The following is a 22,961-nucleotide window of genomic DNA, read 5'->3' on the forward strand; positions in this document are numbered from 1 at the left end:
GCACAATAATTATCTTAAAATGTGAATGACATATGACTCATTATCAGGGACGTCAGAGTAAAAGTGAAAGTGGTAAGGCTCAGTCTGGGGGAATGTCTCCCCCCTTCCCAGACATTTTTGAGAAGCAAATTTAATTTTGGGCTGTAGCTAGCACTGTGTGTAAGGTGCTAGTTAGCTCAGCTACCTGACAAGTGTTTAATGACATAACTGGACACTGCCAAAAAGCACCTCCATAATACTGTTTAACTCTTAATGCTTATCATTTGAGTTTAGATAAACTGTAAGGAATGATTCCAAAAGAGAAACACAGCAAAGCCGAATATACGATAATTACTTTTAGAGGCACCTAACATGTAAAAAGTTGACTTGAAGCTGTTTTGAGTAAAAAAAAAAACAAGTTGGATATGTGTTGTTTCTGTCAATTGTTGCCATTAACTATTTGCTATTATTGCATGCTTACTATAATTTTGGTTTCAAGTTTGAAAGCCTTTTAATTTCAGGGGCATGGAGAGGGGGGTACCGAGGGGTTCAGGAACCCCCTCTAAAATTTAGACTTCTGAGTTTACAGCAGCAAGACCCTAACATACCATTTAGTGTGGCAGGACAGAATGAGTGAGTAATATAGTGTATGGTACAGCACAACATTTGATAAAGCTTGCATTCATCTCTCAGGGAAGGATTTACAGAGGTAACAAGTTACATTAGCCCTCTTCAAAACTTGTTAAAAGGATCCATATACTCTAATGAAGCAGTCAGGTATATACTCTAATGAAGCAGTCACGTATACTCGAATAAAATATGCATGTGAATATCCATATTATTATTACCGGGGTATTATTAACACTTTACAGTGACCAGCACTGAAGGTCTACAGCAACATGTGCTGCAGCCTTAGGATTACCTAACCTAATTTCAGGGACTTAGACTCAATGACTTAGACTTAATGACTTATAGCTGGAAAGGTGTAACAGAAAAGGGCCAAAGTAAGGAAAAAAATCCCTCCAGCCCCAGGATTCGAACTGCAGGTCACCCAATGTCTAGTCGGGGCCACACTCAGTCTTCCTCCAGGAGGGATGGATTTTCTTCCTTAAACCTAAAGTATTTATTATTAACACTTTACAGTGACCAGCACTGAAGGTCTACAGCAACATGTGCTGCAGCCTTAGGATTACCTAACCTAATTTCAAGGACTTAGACTCAATGACATATCCATATGTTAAGTAATTAGTGAAGTTTATCAAACATTCTAACATTAAATGCACAACTGCATGAGCATGACCTTATACTGTTATAGCTTTGGTGTATACAGTGTACAAAGATATAGAGCTCCAATAATTTGTTATGCAAAATGAATCTATGCAATGCATATTTTGTAGTCAGTTATAATGTTTTGATAGTAAGTCATTCTATTTGTATCAGTGGATTCATGGTTCCTATACCAGTGAGATAACTATCATTTACAGCCTATGTGTCTCTAATACACTGTGTTATGCTGTCTGTTTCCACTAGGTAGCCAAGTTTATCTAGTACTAGCTTCATCCCAAAGGCACTTATATGCTTTATAATTAATGTACTTTTTTACATAAAAAATAGCAATTTGCTGAGTTTTGATTCATTATAATATTGAAAGTCTCTCAGAGGCTGGGGGTTGCGCCCCCAGACCCCTGCTTCTGGTAACTCTATCACAGCGTAACGAGAGGCATAGACTGATCAGTATAGCAGCGTCTACAACACGTATATAAACAAGACTGATTACATACGTGTAGCGTCAACCCAAATGTATACTGAGATCAGTCTGTCCCGAATCTGGACGCTTAACTTAGACGGCACCTCTGTATATGGCACGAGTACAAGGCCACTCCAATTGGTAGTTATGTTTCTGGTCCTTTGAAAATGAGTCCTAGGTGCGGGCGGGCGGAATTCAGCAACAAAGCAACAATGAAGTGACTGCTCAATTAGAGTACTTTTGTGATTTACTGACTGTTCTATTAGAGTATATCGATCTGTACTATGCACTATGTCCATTTCTTGCAGGTTTTCACTGATAAAATACAAATTGTGGTTAGAGTTAGCATACTTGTTGCAGCCCAATATTTGTTTCTGAAATCCAGGTTTTTCAAAAAGCTGATGCGGGAATTTTACCCATTACATGTATCTCGTGTATTTCTGAAATTTAACATTCTCCAAAAAAGGATGCGGGCGGTTGACCAGAAACATAATTACCAATTGGAGTGGCCTAATCGTATTATAGACCCACACAGAGTCACACATATAGGGACCCGCCGATTATACTGGCATAATTATGAGCATAATAGGTACCTGAAAGCATTGAGCATAATGCTAGCATAATGGGTAGAATATTTTGTAACAGTACGAATTCTTGCTTATAAAAATAGAAATGGCTACCCTGTAACAAGCATTCAGCTCGGTTTGTTTCACTGTCAACAGGACCTAAACAGTTGAAGCCTCGATGGAAATCAGAGCTTAAGACCGCTACATCTTCAGAACATTCTACCAAGGCATATGCCGATGATGCGACTTTAATCTCTACATCTAAAGAAGTTCACACTAAAGTGCTAACTGAAATAGACTCGAAAGCTGGTGATGTTGGCTTAAAACTGAAGCCATCTAAATGTGTTTCCTTATTGTTTGATGGCACAAAATTTTGTTCTTGTGGAATAACTCTATCTGGTGGTACTACCAAAACTATCTTAGATGGCCCGACCAAATTTTTGGGGAAGTTGATTGGAGTTTCTGCTCATGCTACCAAAAGTGCTTCTGGCAAAGCTATGTTTGCTAGGTTCTCTGACCTTATACAGAAAGTTGATAGTTTGCCATTAAGACCTGAGTACCAAGTATGGATTTATAGGAATTATGTTCTCTCAATCATCAGATTCCATCTCACTGTTGATAGTGTTGGACCATCCACTATCAATAAAATGGAAAATCTAGCTACTAAATACCTGAAACGTTGGCTCTGTTTACCTCGCAGTGCCACTCGTGTGATCTTGAACTATCCAGGTGTTTGCTGTCCTAGTGTGCGTTCAATTTCAAAGCAGTGTAAACTTAGTTTACTTGCCAACATCTCCTCCTCATCAGATCCGATGATTAAGGAGTTGGCCTTACAAGTGGATCTTTCCTCCAATTTCCTCCAGATTAACAGTTCTCATCAGGAGTTACTCAATGAAGCCAGAGCTCAACTGGACTCTATTCCTACGGCTCGCAAGCTCTACACAGCTAGCAAACACCTTGCCATTTCTAGAGAATTGACACTATGCAAAGAGAAGCTGGACACTCTCTCTGTTCAATGTAAATTTGAATCAAGTGCTGTTCTGGAAGCTGACTCTAAGCTGTGGAATCGACTCCTGTTGGGTTTTCATCCAGGCCAGCTTTCGTTTGTGCTGCGAGCTTCATCAGATACATTACCAACTCCGTTAAATTTACGTCGCTGGCATATACAAACTGGTGCAACTTGTTCACTTTGTTTGTCACCTCGTCCAACTTGTCACCATGTGCTAAATGGGTGTCCTGTGGCTTTGCAGCAAGGCAGGTTTACTTTTCGTCATGATGCTGTTTTATTATGTTTGATGTCTGAGTTGCAAGCTTGTTTGGATAATGTAGAAATATTTGCTGATTTGGATGGCAAACGTGCGTCTGACTCTCCTCCTGCCACCATTCCCCCTGCTGTACTAGTGTGTTCTCACCGACCTGACATTGTTATATATAATGCAGAAATGAAATCTGTTGTACTTCTGGAACTTACCTGCCCATTTAATTCTCGTGCTGACCTTTCTGCTGCACGAGAACGTAAGCAGGAGAAGCCAGAATATCTGCAAATTATTGCTGAGCTTGACCGCTTGGGTTTTGTTAGTCATTACCACACAGTTGAAATTGGTTGCCTTGGCCATTACCTTACAGAGACAGTAACATCTATGAAAAGAGTTTCAAATCTGAGTTTTTCCAAGACGAAAGCATTGCTTGATAGAGCAGCTGCTGTGGCTATAACTTCCTCTCAGAGAATCTTTTATGCACGTAGTAATCCACTGGACACTTTAAGTTAAGTTTTGTAGTTAGGCCACACCAAGTCAAACCTTAGTTTCTGGTCACCCGCCCGCATGGTAAACCTGGAACCCTAGTTTATGAGGACTATTATTAATATTACAGGTGCTTAAGTGCACGTGACCCAGCAAGACACTTATTTTTTACTGCAAAAGATCGATATACTCTAATAGAGCAGTCAGGGATTCCAATAGAGCAGTCACACTACTCTTAACTCTAATATTAGGTATATATGCCACACTAATAAAATGTTTCTAACTATATATAGCTGTTCAGATTATAACTGTTACTAATGCTTCTGTAACCAAAGTAATTTCAGTAGCATTAACTACTAGTCCATGCAGATGGGCCATAGCTTTAACTTTATAATTCAAATGTAGTCCTCTAATGATTAGTCTAGTAACTTCAAATTCCTTATCACTGAACACTACAGGGATATGGAAAGCCGGCAACATTCGGTGAGCTTAAACTTAAACTTTTCCATAACTAAAATTAGATTGGCAAGTAGAAACCCTTATAGTTTAAACATTCCCAGATGATCACTAATAAAAAACACTAGTCTGGAGCACTCAATGACTCAAAACTTTGACAGTTACTTTTCTCAAGGTTACTGAATAGAAGGCTGGAAACACATAGCTAGTGGGCTAAGACTTCACATTTGAATGAAGAATTTCTGATGTGAAAATAGAAGTTAAATTTCATTTTCGATCATGATCATTTGAATAACTTAGCTATAAGTCATAGTAATACTTTCCTGACATAGCTAATGAGACATTTATTTCACTTGGAAAGCATAAGTAGCTACATGAGCAAAACATTTCCTATAGTATATTCTAAATAAATAAATAAATAAATATACTTAAATGCTATACATCAGTGTATAGCTAGCCATGATCCATCAACAACTTTCCTAGTGCATTTTTTGCCGAAGCACAACTACTTATGTTGTTGGTTAAGTTTGACTAAAAACAAAATCAACATGAATTTGCTAAATTGAGCAAACAATAATACCATACAGTATGTTGTCACAGTAGAGTCTATAGTCCTGAAGTCCTGATCATCCGCCCGCCCGCATCCATTTGTAGGCTTGGGAGTGACCAGAAACTAAGGTATGACTTGGAGTGGCCTTAATTATTTTTGTATGTATCCTTGCCATGCCTACGCGGATCTTATCTTTGTAGTCGCATGTGTCCGAGGCTCTGTATGTAATTTTGTCATTTCATCATTATTCTGATGGTTTCAAAAAAAAAAAAAAAAAAAATCACAGAAAGATCGATATACTCTAATAGAACAGTCAGTAACTCTAATAGAACAATCACATAGCTGACTGTTCTATTAGAGTATATCGATCTTTTCTGTGATATTCATTTTGACAAGTAAGGTTGTGCTTCAGCCACCTATTATTTATGCACCTATCAATGTATTGCCCCACCACCCCCCCCTCGGGCGTAAGTGGGGCTTTACAGGGGGAATTGACACGAAACTGCTGCCCCACTATGGGGCATTTGACGATCGTTCAGTAAGCACCCAAATATTTTTTTTTATTGTAACTTCCTTCGCTATGTCAAATCCCGCGTTGCAACTGGGGCTAACGGTGGGGATTTGACACGATAGGTTTGCCCTACTATGGGGCATTTGACATTCGGCTGTGTCATGATCAAATCCCCACTATAGCCCCATATATGCCCGAGGGGGGGGGGTAGCGGGGCAATACATTGATAGGTGCATTATCCATAAACTGGAAATCATTAGCAGAGCATGAGAACTGAGGCATAAATAATTGGGCATAATTTGAGCATAATAGGTAAGTATTGAGCATATATTTTAGCACAATAGGTAAATTTTTGAGCAGTGCAGGAGAGCATAATAGGTAAAATTATGAGCATAATCGGCGGGTCCCTACAGACATACCTCAATACGGCTGCATACTATCCTCTATACGGCTGTATACGCTTCTGCTAGGCCCACACCTTGCCCTCAAAACGGCCCATATCCCTTCCGAAATACCCTTTTAATTAATGACGTCGCTTTCGATTTATTGTTGCTATTTCACGTGAGCCAAAACAAAGTACAGTTGTACAATAATGAAACTGAAAAAAAAAGAAGGTAAAACAACCTCATAGTCAATGAGTTTTCAGTTATAACTGTTCTGCCTGATCATCACTGCATGAGCTGTGTAGCAAGAACCCACAATCCTTGCTTTCTTCATACTGAGAACAATCACATCATTTCTTCATCTGCAAATAGTTAACATTAATGTTCATACTTCACATGTTGTAAATATACTTACCAACGCCAGTTTCAAGGTGAGTAGGTGTATTGAACTTGTGGAGTCATTGATGGGACTGCTGTAGTGCATCAGATAAAAATTAGCAAAACTATACAGTATAACTCTACTCACATCGGTATCTCTCAAACTAACTGCTCTTGAAGTGTGCCACGTACCACGCTGTGATATTCAGCCCTTGTGCACCTTGAAGATTCAAGATTACTAGAATCACAGGGTCAGTGCAGCACAAATAACTTACTGAATCACCCAAGCAGGTACATCATACAGAGTTTACAAAGGAGTAGACAATATCCACTTTCCTTCAATGCTTTATTCAATGTTCCAGCATTTCAAAAATGTAGGTAGTCCAAAGTCTATATTGCATAAGTGCACAGTCACCAATTATTATATGGTACACATATACACATACTGTCAGATCTCCACAGTGGTTAGTAGGACGTGTAACACCTGATTACTTTCCTTGTCCCTCTTCTCTTAGGTCCATGTCCTGCATGTAATTCTTCTATGAAAGGACATATGCAGTCAACATAATGCAGCTTGCATATTACAGTATCTGACTATCTGTAGTTTATGTGCACCTCTTTTTTAACTGTTTGTGCGATTCATTCACTCCTTCATGGTTGACGCCGTAAACGCTGGTGTCATAGTGTCGATGTGCTGCTCTGTGAACAGAATTAGAGATATAAGACAAAATTACCTCTTTTTTAACTGTTTGTGCGATTCATTCACTCCTTCATGGTTGACGCTGTAAACGCTGGAATCATAGTGTCGATGTGCTGCTCTGTGAACAGAATTAGAGATATAAGACAAAATTACAACTTAAGAAAATAGTCATCAGCTTTCTTTCTCATTTTGAGTAAATCGTTAGCAAGTAATTGAATATAACAGTCAAAAAACCTATAATATTTATGAAGTTGTCGTAAATTAAAAACTTGTGATAATAACACTGATTGGTAATGGCTCACTGCATGGACTTTCCCTTACTGCAATTTCATGTTGGTCATCTGACTTCACAGCTCACCAACGTCCTTCCTAAGAGTTAAAATTGCCTGTGTCATCATTTGGCATTCTTGAGACCCACATGCAGCTATATAAGTAGAGGATATTGTACACAGGACACATGGTATACACAAGTGAAATTCATACCAATACCTACAGTAAATTATTATTTATTCTTGCCAATACTATTAGCACACAAAGCTAAGGAGTATATATGGCCACATGTTGTCTTGGGCTTGGGCTAGGTCAGTCACATGCATCACACCCAAGAGAGATGAGACAAAGATGCAACAGTTACACTTTTGTCTGTAACCGTAGTTATTATATTAATAACTAGCTGGGCACTTTATAATAACATGGTACAGAGATTTAAAATAAAGTACACTACAGGAATATCACAATAATTAATATTTGTATGGGACTCATCTGATACAGATGGGTCTCTTAATACATTGCACCAGCTCCCACAGATGCAAAGCATTCAACAGAATGCCCACGCAAGAGACCAGATGAGTAGAACTGGTAAGTAAAGCGTGTTGACAGTTTTATGAGTACGTGTAAAGAATGACCCCTTACAATCCCACACTCAAGCAATCCCGTGCGTACTACTGCATGTGTGCAAGCTTCTGTTGTTCTTTTTGAAGGGGTGAGCATTGCCAGACTGACTCAACAAAATTTAATTCTGCCATGGATTCACCTTCATTGACCCACTTGGAGTTTTACACCTCTGTTCCAGGACCACAGAAATCAGGCCAGCCCAGATTCTATGCTGGGACCATTGGATTGACTCTACTAGTCTGTTGTGGCCATGCCACTTTCTCTTCAGACAACAGATGAAGTATGCTGCCATATATGGATTGGCGGTGAGCAACTAGTCTACAGCCAGAGCACTGTTTTGTCATTGGGTCAGCAAAAAACAGATGTTTTACTATGTGAAGCGGTGTTGGGCCACTACTAAACATCTACCATCAAGAATCTGCTAATGTTTGCACCTTGAATCAAATTTACTAATAACATGATGCTGATATTTCGTACATCACAAAGAATCTCTCTGGCTAAAGTTTGTAAAGAGTGGCTAGGAATTCATATTGTCTAACCAAATTCATACAAACTGAAATATGATCTGTAGCATTTAAGGTGGCACTGAACCGATTAAGATTAAGGGCAGCCGTACAGCATGTTTGCGGTAATGCGCAAACAAACGTGGAAATTCATAGACCACAGCAAAGTGTCTCAGTTGACTAACAGAACAAGCTCTGTCAGACCACCTAGCTACTTTTGTTGATACAACTAATGTTATTCACGCTTTAAAACTATTAGCTTGTCACAACTCTGGTTAAACAGCACCAGCTGCCATCGTGTGATTACTGTTATACGGACCACGCCCTGATTAGCCACACTGTCTCCTTTCTCGCTAAATAACTTCAAAATTATGTACCACAGACCATCAAAATTTGGTATAGGCATTGGGTAAGTGATACTCTACAATAGCACGTTTCGAATTTTCGCGATTCGGGTTTGATGGAGTTGTTAGCCAATGTTGTAGCCCACAGGCAGGGCCGCCCAGAGAAATTAAGGGGCCCAGGGCAAAGAGTTAAAGTGGGGCCCTTGACCCAAGTTGTAAGGTGAAGACAAAAAAAAAAAAAAAAAAAGGTCACAACCTGCTGGCAATGACAATAACTACCCATCACCAACCATATCCCATATCTCCTTATCTATAAACTTGCTACACTGCTCCTCTGAAGAATACTGTGACTGCTCTATTAGAGTATTTAGATCTGACTGCTCTATTGGAGTATATCGATCTTTTAAACAGGTATTCAGGGGGCCCTTCATGGGCCTCCTGGGGCCCTTTCAGGCTGGGGCCCGGGGCAAAATGCCCCAGTTGCCCTGCCCACAGGTGTGCGTTTTCACTACTTTCCATGTTGTTATCAGTGAAAAGGAAAACGTAGAATTGTTCTACAAGGTGAGAAATGGTTGGAACCGAAGTGGCTTAGCGCTAGGTTGTTCATTGGCCAAGTTATTTTAAAAATCAGGTTAAAACTTCAGAGTTTTATAGGCGAAAAATGAAGGAGTGTTATTTCATGAAACGTTGTATGCTAAACTAAAGCATCATAGGCTAACACAACAGCTTTTAAGGTGCAGATTAAGTTGTATACTAGCGAAGTTTTGGGTTACCCTAAAATAGCTCATTTAGCGTGTGGGTTGAAACAAATTGTTTTGTGCAGCTGGACTTAATTGGTTCAGCGCCACCTTAAGTCTGTTCCATGTCCACCGAGACTGTAGCTACATGACACTGTTTGTGGCAGCATGTTACCCAATGACTTTCTTTTCTTCCTGAGTGTAGCTAGCCGCATTTTTCATCCGTTGTTCTAGTCTCACGGCGCCCGACCCTAAAAAGTGGGTCTGGTGAAACTGTGTACAAAAAGTTTGAGCTCTGGAATGTTTATTGGATGACGTTTTACGTGTTATGTAAGTGCACTGTTTACGTCACGACATCCATTCAACCAGATCCGCTTACAGCATCACCAAACTAATAGCGCTACTTTATTTATTCAACATTAAAACGAACCCAACAGAATTGTTTGTTTTCTCAATGAGTTTAAGCGGCAGAGTCACCGGATGTAATTAACCGTAAGCCGCGAATCTTTTGAAATGTACGCATTACATAATCAATTTGAAATGGAGCGATCTGATTGGAGCTTCCAACATTCCGGCAGCGCCAAACTTTTTGTACACAGTTTCACCAGACCCACTTTTAGGGTCGGGCGCCGCGAGACTACCGTTGTTCATTCTCTTTTCCCGACCCATTGACTAAAAAGAATAAAAGGGACAAGCGAAAAAGGACGCCTGAGTTACCTAAGCCGAATGGGCAAAACCAGTTCTTCCTTCCCGTTGGGCCGCTGGTAGCTCAACAAGGACGGCGGCTAACTGCTGTTATATTTGTGCATACAAACTAGTACTCACTCGAAACATCAGTCACTTCTACCATCTGTGCTTCGGCTGCACCATACTGCCACTCGAGCGTCAGTCAATCAGTATCTGCGGCTGGTTCTTTGTCACAATAGCGATTCGCCCCCGACGACGTTTCACACAATGCAGTCAGTCTTGACCACAATTATGTGAACAGAAGAAGGCGTTCACGTATATGTAACGTCGTTCATTGGCAAGCTATACACCTGTATACGGCCTGCCATCTTGCTCCGTCTCTGTATTTGTCTGTATATTCTCCGTATACGTCTGAAAATGACTGTTTTGTATATATCCGTATATTCTTCCAGTTGCGCTGTGTATACTGCTCTTGGAACCACCCGTTCAAAAAATCCTGGCTACGCCCCTGAATTTCCAGCCAAAAAGTTGACGCCCTTGCTCATTAGCTATCACAATTATGGGATTTAGTTTGGTTATGGGAACATTATCCAAAAATCAAAACTCGGGAGTTCTTAGCTATAACAAAGTAGAATATATTCTTCTCAAATTGATGGTATGACTTGGCTAGGGACCCGCCGATTATGCTCATCATTTTACCTATTATGCTATGCTGCACTGCTCAAAAATTTACCCATTATGCTTAAATTAATGCTCAATATTTACCTATTATGCTCAAATTATGCTCAATATTTTTACCTCAGTTCCCATGTTTTTCTAATAACTTTGCACTTTATGGAAAAGCAGTAAGTGGTTGAAGTACAGACTGTAAATCCTTGCTTGTCAAAAATGCATGTCACAGAAAAGATCGATATACTCTAATAGAACAGTCAGCTACCTGATAATTTTATTACAGTTACTGACTGTTCTATTAGAGTATATCGATTTTTTGCGGGATATGTATTTTGATAAGCAAGAATTTATAGTATTGCACAAGTTTTCTTCCTATTATGCTAGCATTATGCTCAATGCTTTCAGGCACCTATTATGCTCATTATTATGCCAGCATAATCGGCGGGTCCCTAGACTTGGCCTGATAAGGGCAGGAAATACATTAAAATTTTGCAATTGCAAGTGTTGATGTGCACGACTGCACGTTCCAAAACTGTGGTCGATGAAATATTTTTACCTTTAATATGTTTGGTATATAAAATGCACACCATAACGGCACATGGTCTGTCAGTGACATGATAATAATATATGGGAATTAATAATTATAACTTCTGCATTTCTACAAAATATATACTTGATACAGACAGTTTGTGTTACCCTTTCAATTATAGCAAGTAATTGTTATTGTGCTTAATGTAATAAAATATTTAATTGCTATATATTACTCATCACAGTAAAAGCAAATCAAATACTCTATATAGTCACATCAAATATAAATATCAATTGCATAATGTTAGTGTCAAACATACAGGCATGGTAGCACTACTTGCTACAGTGGTGCATCATCATTTCTCACTACAACATAAGTGTTTGTCAAATTCGTAGAATCTTGCAACTCAAGACCAATTCTCTCTCTGTCACCCTCAGGGTCTACTATGATGCTGTGTTCCAACAAATGAATCCGTTCTCCGTCATCTCCATCAAAGATCTTAGCACAGGTCTTCTTCAACCACCATACAAAACGGAACAGCACATATGCCAAGGGAAGGTACACCAGCACCATCTGGATTGCAATAACTGCCTGTGATTCACTTTGAACATCAAAGACACTGTACAAGTTGTACACACTGAGAGCATTAATGACAATCAGGTTCATAAAGATGAGAGCATCCAGTTTGTTGGAAAATCGATATTTCTCACTGTACGGCTGAAATAAAGAGTGCAGAAACAAGAAGCCTCCCAGAAGACACTGTTGAACAGCATACTGTATCTGTAAGGTTGGAGTGAAGGTTAATGTTACATACAGTGCCAAGCGGTACACGAAAAAGAATCCAGCATAAAAACGACAATCTTTCTTGAAAGATCCATAAAATTCTTCCAGCAACTGATCAAGTTTGTCTTGCCTAACACAACAGCAAATCATCTTGTAGCAGTTTTGGCACAATCTCATATTATCACACTTGTTACGCACAAGAGGTTTCAATATCAAATAGCCTGGAAGCATCGCAGAAATGGTTATAAGCACAAAAGCAGGGACTGCATAAACCAGATGTTCTTGACTAAAATATGTTATTGTTCCAACATGATGTAGTCTTGTTTCAATTACTTCAGAGCCATGTCTATAAATTTGTCCAGGGATAAAAAAGTACATTGAAAGCAGAGCAACCTTAGTGTACGACAGTACAATGAAGGCAGCTAATCCATGAATCAGTGAAGTTTTACCAAACAATTTGTTCCACTTGGTTGCAATTGAAGCACATTTGTGTTTAAAGTAATCAAATTTGCCAGGCTGTGCCATAGTTTCATGTGTTTCACGGTAACAGCAGATGCAATTAAAACACCTGAAGTTTTTGAACACAGCCACCAGTACTATTAAGCCCAAAGCAAACAAAACTGTAAAATACTTCAGTGCAAACATTTCAAATACATTCTTCATTCCTTTGATGTAACAAATGTCCGGCCTAAAATAGGGAAAGAAATCAAGGTTCCATATCCCAAATAAGGTAGTGTGAATCTTAATCAAAATTTGAATTGGTTTAGAAAATTCATCATTTGTTCGTAATGCATACAAGTTCAAGGTCTCTAATATTTGAAAATAAAATATTAGAGAATTCCAATGTCCTGAAGTAATGTTGACATTAAAGAATAAGATGATAGAGACAAACACGAGAGTTGGTAGACACTCGTACAATAGAAAGAACAAAATTCCCTTTGCTGTTCCATGATCACACCTGATACAATTTGACCCACTTGACATACTGTACCCATCCATACATTCACCACAGATTGTTCCAGTACGATGCTGTGGTTGACATTGGAACTCATCTAACTGAGTCCTGTTGTTAGGTAATAACATTTCATAGTGTGACTTAGCAAAGTTACAAAAGCCTTGAGGACAGAGAGAAGTTACAAACTCATTAGTGGATGGATGGACTCCTCCCCAATAATAGCGTGTAATATTTGCTTGATATATTTCATCATCACACCCTGATATTCCTGGATAACCACCAGATTTTTCAGTTGCACACTTGCAAGATGTTGTCCCATGTCCATCATCATAAGAAATATAGCCGGGTGGGCAAAAATTAAGAGTTATTTCAAGAGTTACAGTAGATGATATTGCCCCTAAACTGGTTACTGTTATGTTAAATGTTGACTCCGGCTTTCCGTATACTTGCATAATATCACTGTACACATACACTGATCGGTTACCAACTTTACCCTTATCTTCATCATTGGACTGGATAAAGAAAATTGCCTTAGCCTTTTGTCCTTCATCATCTGACTGATTGAACGGTAAACGGTATGCCTGCCCAGGAGATATTTTTAGTTCGGTTTCATTTGTACTAAGAAAATTAGCAGCAGTTGCAACTTCCATTTCCCTGGTAAAAGACTTTGTTCCAGACATGCCATCAAACTCAAATGATTTCCAATGAAAAGTATTTTTAATGTCATCTTGGGTTACATGAGTGTAACTCTTTCCCCATAAACAAGATCGTAATGTTGTAGCATAGATAGAATGACCTCCATGCTGAGCAATGTTTTGTTGAAATCGAATTTTAGTATTCCACATGTCTGGTTCAATTGTAGCATTAAAATATTGAAAAAAACAATTCCAAGTGGCAACAACATTATGCTCATTGATCAATTCAGCATATATTGCTCCACCCATTTCATCAGCTTTGTTGTCAGTGAAAGTTACAGATGTGTTGTCTCTGACATTAATCCAAGATGATGCCAATAAAGAAACAGCAGCTCCTCTTTGAGCTTTGTTATTAGTAAACGATAACACACAATTTTCAGTAATATTGACACCAGCAGCAGAAACAACTAAAGCAGACCCATCATTTGCATTGAACAATACAGAGCCCCTCATTATCACTACAATAGAATTAGTATACAAAGTACCAATACCCTGAAACTGAAACTGTCCCCGTGGACTAGATAGACTGTTCCCCACAAATGAACAGTTTTCAAACACAACTGGCAGGACTACTCCACTAGCTAATGACTGGTAAAGAGATAAATCTACTGCTGCTCCAAACCTAGCCACATTATTTTGCCAATTACAGTTATCAAAATACAGGATGTTGGTTGCAAGCTGTTGTTGTTCTTTAACAATGAGATAAGATAATCCTCCACCCCAATAAGCTGTGTTGCCTGTAAAGTCACACTGAGAAAAGGACACTTCATTGCTACCTGGTGAATTAGTGTTCTCATATGAGCTGTACACTATCTGTACTCCACCTCCTCCTCCACTATCACTATGGTTACTACTGTCAACACAGTGATTGTCAGTAAACGAGGACCCTCCATTTACAACCACTGTGTTCTTATTAGAATAATGGTTGAACTCTATTAGAAGACCAGCACCCCATTCAGCTACATTAAAAGTGAAGACAGTGTTAGTAATAGTGATGGTATTGTTAGTGGCATAACCTCTGATGAATATGGACATTCCTCCACCACGACCAAATGTTTCTTTTGCACATGGAAACAAACTAATATTAGAGTTGTCTTTGACTACCACCTTCCTTGCAATGTTGTTTGTAAAGTAGCAAGTATCTATAGTATATTGAGAGTGACTGTTTCTACTATTACTTGATAGTACAGCATTAGGGAAGTTGTCAGGAAGGCAAAATGGAAATTCTACGTACAGCCCACCTCCTCCAGGGTGTTCCCCATTACCACTCACATAATTATTATCAAATACACTGTTACTAATGGTGACTACCCCACCAGTGTTAACAATGGAGAGACCAATTCCATTATTGTGACGGAATGTAACAGAATATACTACAACGTTGCTAGAGTTATACATAGTAACAGCAGAACGATATTTATCTGGTGATGAGATATTCCATGTGGTGCTGTTCTGTAACATACCACAATTTGATATTGTTAAATTAGCTACTGTCAGGTGATCTACTTCAACAAAATATAATCCAGCATCACCGTAGTTACACGTCACAATTGTCTGTAAAACTCCAGATCCTTCAATAGTGATAGATGACAGACCTATCAGCGTAGTGTTGTGGGTTGACAGGTTAAATGACCCACTAGCTAGTTGTAGTCTGGTATTGTTATTAGTCACACCTCCTAGTGCATAGTTGAGACTACCACAAGGCACAGATCCTGACCAACAGGTTTCATTGTTAACACCAGTCACTGGATCAACCTGTATGACCTGAAGTGCTTGACTTGATGACACTTCAATCAGTGCCAGTAACAGGATGAGCAGCATCACTAAGATGGATTAAAATGATTTATATGTATTCCGTTTATAGAATATTACTTTAAAACATTTTAAAATAAGTATGCATAATCAGATCTTTGGTTTGAATTATCTCAATTTAGATATTATCATACAGTACAATAGTACTGTATAGTAGGGATTGGTAAGAAATTATATGGTTTCGTGGATTTTCGCACCTTGAAAAACGGCCTTACAATAAGTTTATTTAGCTAGTTTTAGCAATTTTATTTCGTGACATTTCTCACTTAACATTCAAGTGTATACATTTGCCCAATTATTTGCACAACTGTACTGTATAACTCATACAGTACAGTTAGTATTAGATTCAGTGGCGTAGCCAAACCCGGGCAAGCCAGTCTGGCATCAGACTATTTTGCCCCACCATCAGCCACCCAGAATCCTGGGCAATTAAAGACGTGGGCTGGATTAAAGTTAACTACTCCATTATTGTACAAGAATACCGGTAGATAGCATAACTTACTGTGTTATTTTCACCAATGTCTTTCTTTCCGACTAGTCGATGGACAGAGATGGGATTATCCAAGGGATTTTCCCTTTGAGTAACTTGATTGTGTACAAATAATAGGAGGCAATAAATAGAAGCGAGATCATGTAATTACAAAAACAACCGCACAGCATTGTGACAAGGAGTGAAGGATAAGGATTATTATTAACTCTTTCAGTATAGTGGGATGGACAGTTAACAATTGGATTAACTTGTGTAACTATTGGAGCAGTCAAAACTCAAATTGGAGAATAGAGGTGAGATATTTGAGGCATTAGCACCCGCTTAGCCACGTAGATACTACTAAGTGATAGTTCAAATGGTATAGAATGCTTATTCAGTCAGCAGTCGTTTTCTTTTTTTTATTTCTAGGCTGTGGCACTGGAAGAGCACAGTCATCACGTGATACAACACCATAAGCATACAACACCATAAGCGTCTCGTGCTTTAATTAAGGCTTCTTCCAAGTCTGATATTAAGATGGAGATGTGTATATGGAATAAGAAGGCCAATAGCTAGAGTAAGGTTAAAGTACATTAGTCATGCATACAGTAGTGTAGGTAAAGTATACATAGTGATGCATACACGTTTTTAAAATGCTGTATTGATGTCCATATGAAGATGGGCATGTGTATGTGTGTTGCATGGTTGAAGGGCTTGCCCGCCCAGTGCCCTGGCATGGCAAAAAGTCTGGCTATGCCACTGATTATATTATGAACTATGGACAACATATGTACAGTTACAGTAAATTAAGCCAAAGGTCTTTTATACAGTCACAGCTATGTGGTACTGTATAGTATTAGTAATTACTTTGATCCTCCCACACACAGTACAATATCCTCAACAATATGCAGCTTTCATTTGTCTGGGGATACAAGGGGAAAGGTACGTGCTGTACGTAGATCTGCAACTGCAGTCAATGTCTTGACCCACCGAAATTTCACTGTAACGTGTAACTAAGAGCCTTTTCCAATCACTTAGCGACAATATTTCAGTACTTTTTGATTGTAAAGTTTTACCCCTTAGACTTTGACCACAGTCTCAGATCTACCTACAGTGAGTGCCTGTGTGTCCCCCTTGTGGATGTGTGTTTATACTGTTACGTTATGATTAAACAGATCCCACCTGCCTGCATCAAACTTGAGGAAATGGCTGATGAGAAAACAGTGAAAGGAAGGGGTTTACAAAAAAGGAAGAAATTTACAAGTACAGTATTTTTAGAATTTGATTGTGATTTGTCAGTTTGTAAACTGTACTCATAATTATACAGTCATACAGGATTAGACCTATGATTAGTCCCAGCCAGGAATCAGACTTAGAATTGGCCCTTCAGTTCCTCCTCCGCTCAACATTTAACAATTACGTGTCAAGTGAAAATAACATGTTACCAAGAAACTCTGGTCTTTTATTAAAAATAAAGAACAAGATCGCACTGGTATTAGTACATTCGAACACCAAGTGGCACTTAGTTTCCAATCAATAAGCGGCTGCAAGGAAAGGGTCTAGCTACATGAGACTATTTATTATTTATTTATTATCAATTTTGTCAAAAGACTTGAAAGGAAGCCTGCAAACGTACTCCTCACACATATGAAGAAGTTTTTACATGGAACGGACATAATTTGACTTAACTGTAATTTTCACAAACTAACCTGCAGAACTAATTTGCAGTGCTTTTGTTTCATTGTAACACTAATGAAGTGAAGGTTAATGGCTGTCAAGACATCGAAATACCTCGTAGCGTTCCCTTCCAAATATCCTCCATTCAATTCGCCATAGAAAAAGCAAGTGATTTTCAACCTTAAAATGACGCACTTAAATTTCCTCTGATTTCCTTCTGCTATAGCTCATCTTAATCGCTATTCACTGCTCTTTCCAATCTGGTTCGGAATCCGAGGTATCTATCACGTGTCACGGGTTATTACGCTTTATATTGCAGGCCCCCGAAACGCCCAATACAAAATGTATGGGGAAATTTGCTACACCCGATCGGTTTAGGCCATTTTGATGCACCTAAATTTCTGTGAATTGGACTTCTTTTGGTATCATTGTACTCACAATGAGTTTCTCTACATGTATCAAATTCAGAAAGTTGCTAAACAGACTCGAGGTAGGCGGTACACGATAATTAATTTAATTTTTAATGGTTTTTCAATCAAATGTATTGGACATGCCTGTTCCAGCTGGCATTTTTGCCATGGACAAAAGTATAGCAAATGTCCGCAAACTTATTCATATGAACACATACATACAGTAACACAAGACATTATGAAACTACGACTACAAGGACAAAACAACAGGATTGTACAATAACAAAATGAATACACAACATAAAAATCAGAAAAGAAAAAGACAGAGGGCTGAACGCTAAGGGTGACTTTTTAATCTGCAAAATGGCACGGTATGGTGTTCCCAAAAACGGGCTGTTGACAAAGAAAGAATAACGAAAAGAATTAATAGAAGAAGCAACAGGCCGAATAGATAATAAAAGGTACAGACTATATTCTGACTAGTAGAGTATAAAGGCACAGCTAGCTATAGATAAACAGTACAAATATCAACAAAAGTTATCCCAACAGTTAGTCTAGTTCTGCTAGTCTAGTCTTTCTTCGCCAATGCAGGCCCCGCCTTGCCTGAAGCACGTATCTGTACAGACGTGCCCAAGGACTATTTGTACTGTTTATCTAGCTAGCTGTTACGGCACAACTAGCTATACTCTACTAGTCAGGCAAGGTGGACGTGCCGCTCGGCCCTAGCTCTTACTACTAGTCCATATTAAATCTATGGCGAGTCTGACTCACCTGTAGTGCTGTACATGTCATCCCTCAGTGCACGAAATCCTCTTGATCAAAACGTACAACTTCAAAGTGAGACCTCAGTGAAGTGAAACATGTGAAATGACAGTGACAACGGCTGTGACGTCAGTGACCTATCCTGCTGGGAAATCCCTAACACTGATGCGCTTCATACAGAATCGCCGATGAGTGTTTTGTTCCGAGTTTTGTAACTTTTGTTTGTGACATTTTGTGTAACGCACTGTGAGAGTGTAGGATGATTACTTCTCTACCAGTTGAAATAATACTGTTACTATTATCATATCTACCAGCAATACGTGACAGGATAACACTAAGATGCGTCTCGAAGAGGCTACGAAGCATCTGTGAAACTCCGTCACTTTGGCGTAACTTCGAGTGGCCGATTTATGATCTTCGCGATGAGTTGTGTGTCAGTAATGTTCTGAAGTGGTGTGGTGAACACGTAAAGTTACTATCCTTTCCTGACCACGTGGCACCCACGATTCTGGTCAAGATGTCGAACTACTGTAGTAACGTTATGGTACTTAATATACCAACAACTAAATTAGACCATGAGCAACTGAGAAGTGTTTTAGACCACATGAAATATCTACAGAATCTGGACATCAAGTGGAGCTTTCAAGTTTGGCATTTGTTGAACTTCACTGGTGATCGTCCTAACCTGAAAGAGTTAACAGTGAGGGTGTACATGGGATCTGTTAACATGGAGGCTTTTATAAAATCTACACATTTATGGGTAAATCAGTGGATGCTTAAAGGATTTGTGCCACAAAACATGAATTTTGTCAATGCAGAATTAGGCTGTCAGTATAGCTCACTATTTAGTGAGCTGTTGCGGGTATGGTTAAAGTTGAATCATAACTCACCAACTGGACGTACTGGTGTCCTTAAGTACTATAACAAAACATGGTTAAATCTCTACCCTGATATTCCAGAATTTGAGCTGGAATTTGGTCAGACAGCTGTTTTACCAATGGTGAAAATCAGTCATTTTGGAATACTGGGCTTGGACACTGATTGGGCACTAGTGACTAAATGTGTTTCTGGAAATAAGACAGTATACAAAGCAGCATGTATAAGCCCAGCTTGGCTTATAGTTGAAAATAAGAAAATCAGTTACGTAAATTCTCCCGTTTTAAACTCTGTTGTTCATTTTGATTTATCTAACTGTGATTGTTTGCTTTCTGGTCACTTGGAACAACTGGCTATTAGTTGCCCAGACATTCAACAACTCAATTTGCAATACAGCGAGGATTGTCTCAAAAGTTTACAAGGTCTACGAGCAATTGCCACATTCTGTGAGAACCTGCAAGGATTAAGTATTTTAGGAATTACACAGATAGAAAGTCAGGTACAATTGTGGCAGATACTCAGTTGTAGTAAACTGACCTACTTGGCAATAGACTTGTGTGTTGTGAAGCCAGTAGAGGTCACTGATACTGGAAAACTGATTGAGTTGTACCAGCAATTTGTGACTCTAAAAACACTTGAATTTTATTCTACCTCTATCTCAAGTTATTGTGACGAGTGTAATACTATTAGGAACAACGATAAAACATTGCCGCTACTTCCTTACTTTCCAATTCTTGAATTCTGTTTAATTAATGATATTCAATCTTCGGTTGTGCAGGACATTGTCAGTAGCTGTAAGAAGCTTAAGTATTTTAGATGTAGCTCTGTTAGGGACATGCTATTGCCAGTTTGCAGCTCCAGTTTACAACAATTACAAGTTGATACAGACTGGAAGCTTCCTGATGATTTTATGAGTACAATATCAGCTCATGGTGGACTGGTTCGTGTGGTGTTGAATGTGTATATTGTGTCCATTGAAGGTATTACTGTACTTGTAGAAAACTCTCCTAATCTACTGATGCTTCATGTCAAGGGCTTAATCGAAGAACAGTCTGTAATTGCTCTTACAGAAAAATTCTGTAAAAGAAAATTGTTTACCAGAGGAAGTTTCAAACTATTTGACACAGACCATGAAGAGCTTGAACACAACACAAATCTGTTGTCGCTGTGTAATGAGTCATTTTTGACAGATGTTAGAATTGATAGTCTTTCATCTGACAATGAAAATCTTTCAGCTACCGAACTTGATGATTATATAACTGAACCAATTGACTATGATCGGTGGCAACCGTATGATGGAGGCAGTGACTGAATTATGTTATTATTAATGAATACATCATTTATTTTGTAACTATGGTAATAGCCAATTTAGTATCTAATCATCATTGATGTCTTCTATCAGAGCCCATGGCCATGGAATGTTGATTCGGAGTACAAATGGTATTTCTTGAAAAATACAATTATTTAGCCTATGCTTTGCCACAAGTCTATAAAACCACTTTCATAATGCAGTTATGGTCTAGGGATAATGACAATGAGGTCATTGCCTTGCTCATTACTTGTATGGGTGCACTCATATTGTAGCATAGTAATGTACACTAATGAACATAATCAGTAGTGTATATAGTCTCTTGCTGTACACGTGTTGCAATCATTTTGACCAGCCTTTAAGTAGGGACCAGCCGATTATGCTGGCATAATAATGAGCATAGTAGGTGCCTGAAAGCATTGAACATAATGCTAGCATAATAGGCAGAGCACTTGTGCAATACTATAATTCTTGCTTATTAACATACATACCACACAAAAAGATCGATATACTCTAATAGAACAGTCAGTAACTCTCAGGTAGCTGACTGTTCTAAACTATGAACCGTTTTACTCCCGGTTTTTTTGTGAATTCGTTCTTGTCTTTCGTTTATTAGCAATCGTGCACAATGATTACTAAGAAATAGTGACTTAGACTTTTCACGGTGGAAACCCTATATTAGAGTATATCGATCTTTTCTGTGACATGCATTTTGACAAGCAAGGATTTACAGTCTGTACTTGGGGTTTCCACTCAAAATAGGAAGGTGCTTCATTTTGTTGTTTCTGGAGATTTTCACACAGATTTACCTTTAAGATAAAGCAAACAAGTACTAATTTGTTTTTGGAATGTTTGCAGCAGTCGCTATCAGCACAATTTTGACATATGTAAATATCCAAAAAGTGGTCACGTGACCAAAAATCCCTTCATATAGGATTTCCACTGCAAAATAAGATGATGCCTCAGCCTTTTTCATTGTTTCTGATGCAGGCTGACCTTAAGATAAGACAAACAAGTGCTAATATATTATTAAACTGTTTTATTACTTTCAATATCAATGCAGTTTTAACTGTAAATACCCAAAAAGTGGTCACATGGCCAACAATCCCATTACAGCTACGTATAAAGGATGTGCTATAACACTACAAGATGTAGGAGTCTTCATGTTAAAGCAAGAAAATACACTAATTGTGGCTGCAGTCATCCTAAAATACAGTGATTTTCTAATAAGCTGCCCAATTTAACTATTATGATATTTTTGGTCACATAACCACTTTTTTTGTTTTTGTCTGTTAAACTTATGCTGATACCCAATGCTACAAGCAATCCAATAATAAATTAGCACTTGTTTGCTTTATCTTAAAGGTCATGCACTAGGCACAAATGATTCACACACACAACACACACTACAAGTACGCACTGGTTCAACTTGTACACTACCTCGCAGGTACGTACCACTACTATACACACACTAGGTCACCTGGTTTACTCACCTCATACACCATCCATAGGTTTGTACCACTACTACTGTATACGATAAAATTAACATGCCACATTAATACATCAGCTATGCAACACACCCTTACGTACACACATACACACACGCACATACGCTACACACACAGTATCATTGATTCCATACGTTGGTGGAACACTAGTATTTAAAACGGCAACTTGAGTATTAACATATCGTATAAAGCGTGGTCTCATTCCATGCACCAGTGGACACTAGGTAATCACGGCAGGTAATCTGATCAAATATCCTGAAAAGTACATGGCACAGCACTCAGAAGGAGTAACATCAATATAACAATACATACTCTGTATACAAGCAA

General features: G+C 38.7%; 2 protein-coding genes across 16 annotated transcripts; one reads left to right on the forward strand and one right to left on the reverse strand.

Moving 5' to 3' along the window:
* Nucleotides 1–2,348: 2,348 nt before the first annotated feature.
* LOC136241261 (uncharacterized) lies at nt 2,349–3,927 on the forward strand. The gene is made up of 3 exons (XM_066032449.1): nt 2,349–2,370; nt 2,449–3,866; nt 3,919–3,927. Exons 1-3 carry the CDS (start codon nt 2,349–2,351, stop codon nt 3,925–3,927), a joined length of 1,449 nt encoding a protein of 482 aa, XP_065888521.1.
* A 2,160-nt stretch (nt 3,928–6,087) lies between these two features.
* LOC136239755 (uncharacterized) lies at nt 6,088–19,096 on the reverse strand. Of its 15 annotated transcripts, none has more exons than XR_010693585.1 (9): nt 10,316–10,704; nt 7,315–7,381; nt 7,166–7,246; nt 6,928–7,046; nt 6,759–6,851; nt 6,588–6,702; nt 6,461–6,532; nt 6,350–6,407; nt 6,088–6,296 (listed from the first exon to the last, which is right to left on the reverse strand). XR_010693585.1 is itself a non-coding variant. In XM_066030481.1 (2 exons), the coding sequence occupies exons 1-2, from the start codon at nt 18,964–18,966 to the stop codon at nt 11,718–11,720; spliced, it is 3,933 nt and encodes a 1,310-aa protein (XP_065886553.1). In that variant the 5' UTR covers nt 18,967–19,096; the 3' UTR covers nt 11,261–11,717. The 15 variants fall into 15 exon arrangements, 1 of the variants encoding a protein (XP_065886553.1); XR_010693578.1 differs by having other exon boundaries at nt 7,315–7,436; XR_010693586.1 differs by lacking the exons at nt 7,166–7,246; nt 10,316–10,704 and adding an exon at nt 18,951–19,091 and having other exon boundaries at nt 6,928–7,011; nt 7,334–7,436.
* Between the last annotated feature and the right edge of the window lie 3,865 nt (nt 19,097–22,961).

Source organism: Dysidea avara, chromosome 12 (assembly GCF_963678975.1).
Source record: "Dysidea avara chromosome 12, odDysAvar1.4, whole genome shotgun sequence".
NCBI lineage: Eukaryota > Metazoa > Porifera > Demospongiae > Dictyoceratida > Dysideidae > Dysidea > Dysidea avara.

Coding starts and splice junctions, on each gene's coding strand:
- LOC136241261 (XM_066032449.1), top strand. CDS start 2,349: ATGGGTAGAATATTTTGTAACA. Junction 2,371..2,448: donor GGGTAGAATATTTTGTAACA/GTACGAATTCTT, acceptor CACTGTCAACAG/GACCTAAACAGTTGAAGCCT.